The sequence below is a fragment of the Rhopalosiphum padi genome, chromosome 3 (genome assembly GCF_020882245.1).
Source record: "Rhopalosiphum padi isolate XX-2018 chromosome 3, ASM2088224v1, whole genome shotgun sequence".
NCBI classification, from domain to species: Eukaryota; Metazoa; Arthropoda; class Insecta; order Hemiptera; family Aphididae; genus Rhopalosiphum; species Rhopalosiphum padi.
This window is the reverse complement of record NC_083599.1, coordinates 60,597,239-60,607,821: the sequence shown is the minus strand read 5'-3', so window position 1 is coordinate 60,607,821 and position 10,583 is coordinate 60,597,239. Positions and strand designations below refer to the sequence as shown.

Genomic DNA, 10,583 nt, shown 5'->3' with positions numbered 1-10,583 from the left:
CTTAAAATTCATTTATGTATTTTTATACAATTGATTTTCAATTGATTTTTACTCAAACTATTTGTATATTTGTATTTTAACTATAATTGTAATGTGCCATATTGAAATGGACACTTGTATTCATTTCATTATGTGTATTTATATAATTATTACTGTAATTCAATTGAATTAATCCAATTTATTTTTAATTGTCTGTATCTATTTATTACATATCAATTATGACGATCGTTGATATTTCAACTAAAAATTAATTTTTATACTCTTCTATTGCTCAGAATGTTGATGCGTATTTGATGAAAGTACGATACTTTGATGTAGGTAAACAGACAATACGCAAACTATGTATTTTGGCAAAGGTTGAACTGACGATGCGCAAATGATGTCCGGCTAATTTTAAAAGCCTATTTTAAATTTAACTTACGGGCATGCAATTGTCGGTGACATACCTCACCAGGATTCACTCGGCATTCATATTGTGAATTGTTGTAGTAGTGTACTGAAGTTATTTCGTGTTATAGATTAATCGAATAAATAATATTAATATGATTATTGTGTTGTTATCTCTTTATTGAATTAAAAACGAAAATGTTATATGCTGGACGAACTCCGAATGGTCTGTTGCAAAATGTTGCTCTTCTTAAAAAAAAATTGTAATCATGTCAGGGGACTCAACCTGATTAGAATAGACACAAACTGTTGGCGTAAACGTGCAAGTACTTAAGTATATAATATATATTTATAATGAGTACTTGTGTACATGTACGACCTACCTACCGTATTACTGGTATATAAGTACTGCAGCAATATCGTAATAATAATATAATTACTAGCTTATAATCATTAATCTGTGTCCAAAACGAATTCTCGGGGCTAGATCATTATTATTATTATAATATATTCGTTCTTAGCCGCGGCCGTCGCAACTATATAGATGATTCGGCGGCAAGGGTAATCCAATACGCGCACTTGGTGTGTTGTGGGATAGGTATGTTAGGTGTAACGATACAAAGTTAACATGAAATATTCCGAACACATGACCTTAAATTTAACTACCATTATTTTACTACATAAGTACCTGTTATTATTTTCACGAATGTTTGTAAATTTAAAATTGTTCATCTATTTTTCACGAGTAAAATGGACAATATGCTGTATCCATAATTTCTTTTTTCCGATTTGTATGTACCCCTATTTTTGAGTTTGAATTTGAATTATAAGTTCATTTTTTAAACATATTTGACTTACATTTTGTTTTTTCGTCTTGAAAGATATGACTGATCGATAATAAGTTAATGTTTCAATTTAAACACGTATAATATGTATCGAATATTTTAGCAGCGTACCTGTGATTTTACAAGCTTCCGTGAAATTTCATACAATATGATTCGGTGAAACTTTTCTAAACTCGCTCTCGATCAGTTCATTTTAAACATGGAAAACAAACAGTCAAAGTTATTTAAAAAGAATAATAATTTTAATTCGAAGTCATCATCCTACTACGGGTGTTAAATCAATTTTGCAGTAAAAATACTAAAATCAAATTTAAGGTCACGCATTTGAAATATTTCGTGTTAGATTCATCATTGATCACGGTACATTAAACAGGTCGCAAGTACATAGTAATATAATATATTATGTTTACCTAGTTATTATATGCGCGTCTCAGAAAAATGTATTCGACAGAGGTCAACACCGACGGGTTACACAATTCGCTGTTGGTGCCGCTGCTACTGTCCATTGCTATAATATGTTCGCCAGTGTGTTTTGACAGCCATCGCTTTCGTTTAGGCCATCACCTTTACATATTATTATGATACATTAATACCTATCGAGTTTTGGAAAGCTACAACCCGCACTGCAGCATACACACGCACCTCCGATTCTTATGTTATGTTTCGTTATACGTTTAGCTGTGTCTCTTGATATCATAATTTTTTCGTTGTCGATTCATACAGAGATCGCTCTTTGTTATTATAAAAGATAAAATACTTTTTATATGTGCAGTTGTGCATTAAAAACATAAAAATCTCATGAAATGTACTTAAAACATTATATAAAACCTTATTAGGTTGTGTACCTATATAAGCCATTTACCCTAAGCATGTGTAAGCTCTACATTTATCAGAACGGATAGTTGTACATTTTTACTTTGTTTTTTATTAGGTATTGATAATAAGTTGCTCCATCACGTTTAGTTATAGCAAAAAATCGTCTTTCTAATTTCTATTAGGACGTAACCATAATCCAAATATCCAACTTAACTCATTTTCTATAATTTCTTACAATTTGTAATACGGTTTATCTTCTTTGTATTCTTCACTACAGCCATAATCTGATATAGTATTTTCCTGTTAATTAAACAGAGATTAATATAAGATAGGTACCATTAAATTACTATATATACCCGGTATTTACAAAATAGTTTTTCGGGTTACATATTGGTGCGATGATACTATGCAAGTATCACACATATTACTTAAAATATACTAGTAGAAATCAAATCTTTTATTGCCAACAACACAAAACAAAAATATATCTGTAACTCATAGATTAAGATGTAGACTTAAATAAAGTGTATGTCTCCTTCATTAAACTAGGCATTTTATTCAAAAATAAAAATATGATATCATTTTGAAAATAAACTCTTCTTCAAATTTGTTTATTATGTGATTATGCTTCACCAAACCAACTTTTTATATTAAATAAATTCAAGATATTTGGTTGTATATTCATTAATGTCTTATAAAATATCAGTACAATAGAGGACCATTATACACATCGATTTTTAAGGAATTCAAATATTTTCAAAAGTATTTGTTAATGTAATACTAACGTAGTATTAATGGTACTTACATATTTTCTAAAATATTTATAAATTGTAACTCATTTGCCCCACCAATCCAAATCAATTTTATGTTTTTAAATCATGTAGACACTAATAAAATATTATGCACAAGGAGGCCTTTATTTTCATAACTTATATAATTTTTAAACATATATAAATTATAATTGTTATTAATTCATAATTATTTGATTTATTTTTAAATATTATTACAAATACGAGTAGGTACATTTTATCACTTTTGTTTTTTCTTTCATCCACTATAGGTATACTTACACAGTTATACATACACATCTTATTTAACTATATGCTCGTGTGTATAATTATTTTCAGCTATTGAATATTAATTATTCTTATGATATTAATTTCCCGGGACACCGTACACAGTATTATATTTCCTAAAAATTATAAAAATACCAAATAAGCATGTTTTTAACCAACAACCGCCCTGCTTTTAAAATTCGGACACTATGTAGTATGTATGGTTGGATAAAAATACATATTGCAAAATAATTTTTTTTATAATTTAATTTAGAAACGAGTTATGAACATTAAAAAAAAATACACAAACGATTTAGAATTTTTAAATGTTCATAGCTCGCTTTAAAATAAAAATATAAAAAAAAATCTACGGAATTCTTAACACAATATTCTTACTTTTAATTCTTATATTAATTAAATTCACTGTTATATTTAAACATAACATAAATAAGTTAAATGGTTTATTCAGAGCTAACAATTTACCATGTTTTACGTTTGTAAGACGAAGACAACGCATGTGGTTGTAGTGTCCTGTTAATTAATTTAGAATTATATCGTACAAAAACGCCGAAAGTATAAAATTAAATATTAATCGAAATTACTCGACTACGATTGAGCGTCAGAGTTATTTTATTATCTATAACGGTTATAACGTTTTATCTTTATTGGCCGGTACGTAGTAAGCATCATTCGCGTATGTCATACTTCGCAGTGAAAATTAATTTTATAAAACGATTACCTAAATAAAGGCGTTTTATGGATTTTGTTAAATGAGTAAAAACGACGTTGTGTGACGTGTTTTTATCGTCAATAATATTTATCATACGACGTACAACTTAGGCGCGCACTCTGCATCAAACACGGTCCAAGCGCATTTTTTTCTCCATTTTTTCCAGCCCTACCGCCGATCTACCGCCGATTGTATCATTATTATTGTATATACTTCATTATAATATATGTCCCATTTAACATTTTATTCGTAACCCATATACGTATATAAAACTGGTGAGTAGGAATTCATATTTATACAGCTGTCAGCTGCAGTATATACTCTTTCAATTGTGACTCACTGACGCGAGTGCACGTCAAACGTACGCTCTTTTTTATTTATTTTTTGTCGTGCATATATATATATATATTATTTTCTACTCGGTCCCAAATTTAATTAACGCGATGTTCATTTCATATATAATAATAATTATACTTGACCCTAATGCGAGCCCGTTGTAGTACACAGGTACAATATGTACACGTCCGACACGAAACTGTATATTAGCTTAATGATACTTATTCGTCTGACACCACCGCGCGCGCGACGACCCTTGCGCCGCGCACATGAAATATTGCCCGGTGGGGGCATCGTTCGGTTACTCGCACGCGCCCACACATGTCATAACGATGATAATAGTAATAATAATATTCTATGTTTACTGTGACGGTTACCTTTCTCGGGCGAGCGAGCGTCGCTTCGCCACCGCGTTCGCGCCGAGTATTGGATTACGTTCGTAAATTAAAAACAAACATTTTTTTTTTTGATAACGGTAAAAGTTTAATGAAATAAAATAATAATAATGACAATAATAATAATAACCTTAGTTTATGTAAATATTATGTTTAATTAAATGGCATGAAAACAGTTTTGTTTTCTGTATACGCCCACGCGGCGCCCGGAACCGCGACGTGGTATGCCTACTACAAGTATTTTAATATTATATTAACATTTGACATTGCTATAAATCTACAAAAAGACAAAATACACAATATAACTATTATAATATATTAATATAGTAACTAGTAATAATAATAATTAATAATAATGAAGATGAAATAAAAATACATACACTTGTAAATGTATGCAATATTATAAGTCGACATCATACGTTCATTAATAATAATAATTAAAATAAAGATTTTTTTTTACAATGGTTTAGTTTTAATAAATGAATAAAAAAATAATAATAACATTAAAAATAAAAATAGTTTTTTTTTTTTTTTTTAATTCCTAACCACTACTTAAGTTTAAAAATCAATTATTGCTAATCACATTTTGTTAAATTTGATTTTGAATAAGATTAAAAACTATATATGTATAAAACAAAAATAATAATAACAAATAAAAAAAATACGTTTTGTTTAATCAGGAAAAAAACGATATATTTGATTGTTTTAATACAATAAAAGTATATGTATATACGCATAGTCAATACATTATATTATAATTATTTCTAAGAGTCGACGAAAAACAAATGCAGTTAGGTATATGTACAATTAAATTAAGTAGTAGCCCGAGTGAATTTTATTATTATTGTCGAAGCTGAGAATTTGATCATAGGGTTTATGTACAACTAACGTGCGATTTGTTGTTATTCACTATATTGAGAATGGCATTTTTTTAAGCTACTGAATAACGTCCGTCTAACAACAGTGACAAAAGTTAAGTACACGCCAAAAGCTAAAAGGTAATCGAAGTCTTTACAACGCTATGGAAAGTAAGTTTATATTGTACGAGAGTACGTTTTCTAAATGTCTGTGTAAAGGGAAAAATACAAAACAATTATGTTATTTCCTATCAAATCGTATTTACTGACACAACAATCGTCTGAAACGTGTGGTTTGCGTCTCGGAACATTTCGCGTTTTTTGCTCGAAAAATTGCTATAACAGTATTGGCGGTTATTATGTACTTGATGTATGGTATTGACGATACATTTGTCAGTATGTGCAATAGGTACATATTATTATATAACATCTATAACTTCGGGTATGGTCATTGTTACAGCGTTCGATACAGTGCAAATCATCGTCGACCCGAACACATAATATTGTACAATCGTTACGCTATAATATATACTATATTAAGATCAATATAAATGCAATAGATCTAAAACTATCACTACGTTTGTGTACCGAAAGTGTGCTCAAAGGGGAGGGAAGGGGTTCATAGAGTTGACCCTCCCTTTCCATTGATTGGTAACTGATGAGTATAATATACAAAATGATGTGATTTTCTAATTTCTAGACAAATTATGCAAACTATTTTTTTTAAATTTTAGTAACATTGTTAACCTACTATTTGTTTATATAAAAAATATATTATACTAAGTTTGTCGACATTTTGGCCTTCCCCTTTAAAAACTTAAATAACGACAATCTATCAAGTATTTAACAAAGTATTTGATATACTCCACTCCCCAACATACATGCCGTACACACTGAGCCCGCCTCTACTATGTTCGATAAGTTCGATAATATTATTGTGAAATACGAAATAGAAAAAGTCGTCAAAGTGATCTGAAATTGTTCGTGTGATTGTTATATTGGATGAGACTCCAGGTAATTTGGTTACAGTCAGTGTTTAATGTGAGAAAGATTATTGCGAAATCCGAGTCGTCGGAAAACGTAGTTTAAGCGCTGCCGGAAGTTTATTTTTTCTATTTTACACGGCGAACATTTGGCGGGTTCTTAAGAAAAGTGCAGCACGGTGTTTGATACATAAATCGGCTTCATACATTAGCGACAAATATTCCAGACCGTTAAAGTGAATAATTTTATTGTATGGAAAATAAAAAAAAAATCTCTGAGCAGTATACATTTATGTACCATATGGAATATAGTGTTGTGCCGAGAACAAGATAGAACTAGTTCTTTCGGAAAAACAAATGAATAAACTATTTTTACTTTTTCGAAAAATAAATGCTGAAATACTTATAAATGTTGTGTGTTGCATTTTAATGTTCGTTTTTTTTTTATTCAGATACTTACCAATGACGTTTATCTCGGGCCTAAGTCATATCAAATCGAATTTAGCGTAATATTGTGATGCCGAAAAATAATAAACAAATGTACAAAGCTGTAAACGGACATGAGGTGGGGACGTCGGATTGAATATCATACAAATGTGACTGATAATATGCAACTGCGCGAAATTCGAAACGGTTAGGTTGAATACGACAGACGGTTAAAGCGATAAAATGCCACGCGATGTCATAACATTTAAGCGACGTTATTCCGGCGATGAGATCATCCGATGATATTTTATATATTATTATATACAAGAGAGATTAAAGAGAGCATCCGTCGTACGGCGACGACGATTTTTTTTTTTAAAAACTTAGCTCGCTATATGCAAAACGTGCTAGGACTTAACCCCGTCGTTTGGGGTTGTGGTTTTGGTCAAAAATGAACACCACGTGCGAGTGAAATTAGAAATTTAAACGATTTTTGAATTGTATTATGTACATTAAGACGTATATCGTGTTATCGCGAGTGGGTTTCTCGTTTATAACGCGGGTAACGTATTTCGACTTGAAAAATAGTTTTCTAAAGACATCGTTGTAAATATTTATGGTCGACAGGTGCGTAACACGTATAGGGGTTCATTGTATTATAAAAATGAAAGCTTACAAAAAAACGTCAGTATCAAAACATTGACGTTGTTTGAAAAGCCTCAGCGCGCGGAAAGCACGACTCACGGCGCGAGTGTCGGTTGAAGGGTGGAACGAGGAAATCCGCAACATTAGTTCCGAACTCCTAAACGTCACTGTCGAAATCGCGATGACGATAAACACTTAACGAAATGACGGCGATCGGTGTACGTTTTCGCCGGTTCGTCGACGTTCGGAGGAAACGCGAATGACACGCGTCGGCGAAACGACGGAACGCGCGCGGTACGAGTTAGGTTTTTCCGCGACGTCCGGACGCCCATCAACGACCCGTACTCGAATCCCGAAGACTTTTTTGGGGAGGGGGAGGGGGCACGGACCCGTCGACCGCAACACGTCACGACTTTAGACCGTTATTAATTATTATCATCATTGTCGTCTTCGTCGTCGTACGCGCGATGATGGTAACATTGCGACCGGCGACACAAGCGCGTCCGAATCGTATTTACATATAATCGCGGTTGTGACGTTTGAACACGTTTCACAATTATTATTATAATATTTTTAATATCGTACTCACACCGCGTGTGCTTATTATGAAGCACACTGTTTACGAGTGGGCACCGCCGCCGCTCACAGACAAGCCGAGCAATAAAAGAATTATGAAAAAAAAAATGTACAAGTTCATTATGACGGTATAATAGTATTATTATTATCACTATCTACTATATATATATATATACGCGTAAGTAATAACACTACCTACTCTATCGTATCGTATAATACAAATGCTAAGCGAGAAAAAATTTTTTTTAATAATATGTAAAACATAATAATAATAATTATTATATAATACGATCGTTACGACTATTGAAGTATATATAATATATAATATATACGTTGTGTATATTATATAGGTATTTATATGTGTTGTAGAAACGGCGCATTACTATTGCACGGCACGATAACGAGGAAAAACAAAAAAATAAAAACGTGCGACACTATACTATAATTTACACTATACACTGGTACCGCCGATAGTCGTGGTACACACGATCTGAAATATTTTTATTTATTCTAATTTTTGTCCATAATATTTGCAATCGCTGTGATGCAGTTTTTTGTTTTCCGATTTTACGTTGTCCGCGTCGTTCCGCACACACGGGGGTGTATTACCCACACCACCCACGTCCTCTAGACGTTGTGCCGTTTCATGTGCAGCGACAGGTGATCGGACCGGGAGAACGCGCGGTCGCACAGCCTGCACTTGAACGGCCGGTCGCCGGTGTGCTTGCGGAAGTGCCGGGTCAGCTCGTCGGACCGGGCGAACTTCCAACCGCACCCGTTCCAATAGCACTGGTACGGTTTTTCGCCCGTGTGGGTGCGGAGGTGCGCCTTGAGGTGCGAGCTCTTCGTGTACGTCTTGCCGCATCCCGGGTGACCGCACGAGTGGTTGGCCGACGTCTTTTTGGCGCGTTGCGGCCGCCGTTCACCAGCCGCGCCGCCCGCCCGCCTCGACGACCGCTGCCCGGTGGTCGGCTTTGTGGCCGCCACCGGCATTTTTACGCCGTCTTCGGGCGGCGACGACGGTGGCGTCATCATGGCTGCTGTGTACGCCGCGGACACGGCGGCTGCGGTCGCCACAGCAGTCGCCGCGGTGGCCGGTTGCTTGTGCGGACGACCGACGATCGTCGCCGCGTTGGTGGCCGACAAGAGCGTCGGCCCCGGTGTCGTGGCCGCGGTCGTTGTGGTCGTCGTCGCGGCGGCCATCAGCTGGCGCACCAAGAACTTCGATTCCACGATTGCGTTTCCGCCGCCGTCGCTGTCGTCCGGCGGGCTTGCGGGAGGCGATATCTGTTGCTGTTGCTGTTGGATTTGCTGCAGCTGTAGTTGTAGTTGTTGCTGCTGTAGCTGGAGGAGTTGATGGTTGTGTTGCTGTTGCTGTTGCTGTTGCTGCTGCTGTTGCTGCTGCTGCTGCTGCTGCTGCTGCTGGCCATCCATCACTTGACCGCAGTCGCTGACGGGCCCGGGCGAGTATATGTACATCACTCCGTTGTAATCGGCAGGATTGTAATCGGTCAACCTGCGAAAAAAACGGTATTATTGAACTTTTTTTCAAAACTAAACGGGCTGATACCCATGATTATACTAATAATTTAGAGATAGGGAAAACAAATCAAAACTGAACTCAACAAGTATGATAATTATTAAGAGATAATTTGGAGAAAAAAAATTTGAGCTATACAGAGAGACAATAATTAATTTGAGATAACAATGTGAGCGAATAGATACACCGGTTTTTAAATTTGGTTAAAATGTGAATTGGCTATTTAATCGTGGTTAGCAATCAGGGTACGTAATCGTGGGTCAAGTATTGGAATAGAATTATGGAAGAGGGATCAAGATATATTTAGAGAGTAAGAAATAAACTTTAAACTTTATCGTAAGTTTTCAAGTATGTTTGAATAATTTTTATTGTTGTTATGATTTGTATAAAGTGGAATTATAGAAATAACACTTTCTTGTAAGCTTTTACACAGGCTTGTCTATTTCTTACATGATAATCCTTTATATATTACCTATCACATTTTTTTTGTACCAAATTAATTTAAAATATCTCAAAATCGAATACAAAATATATAATCACAACAATAATAATGTACAAAATATTATTTAGCATACTTTTAATTATTTAAATTAATCACTGAAAAATAGAATTCTATGTATATAATTTCATCCATTTAAAAATGTATTCGTATATTGTTATATTGTACAACTAATTATTTTAAAATTTTCCAAAAAAAATATATATATATATAATTATAATTAAAAAATCTATAAAATAAATTAAATTAAAACGTTTAGTCATAGTGACACACCTAACAATTATCAAAATAAATATTAACGCACGTCACTTTAGATATATTGTGATGATTATAATACCTACTTTTATGTAATGGAGATTTCAGTTTTGAATTAATATTTAGGTGGGATATATATATACTGCCGTGGTGTATTTTGAAGGGGATATTATAACCAACCAACCAGGTTAAGTTGATGTGTCACCATACGTGCAGGGCACGTGCACAAAACTGTGAT

At 33.8% G+C, this 10,583-nt stretch overlaps 1 protein-coding gene across 1 annotated transcript in view; it reads right to left on the bottom strand.

The window, feature by feature from the left end:
• Positions 1 to 6,149: 6,149 nt before the first annotated feature.
• LOC132924607 (Krueppel-like factor luna) overlaps positions 6,150 to 10,583 on the bottom strand; it is a 79,173-nt gene continuing 74,739 nt past the window's right edge. The window contains exon 3 of the mRNA XM_060989015.1: positions 6,150 to 9,567. Within this exon, the coding sequence (XP_060844998.1) occupies positions 8,679 to 9,567 (889 nt within the window). The 3' untranslated portion in view covers positions 6,150 to 8,678. The remainder of the gene's footprint in view (positions 9,568 to 10,583) is intronic.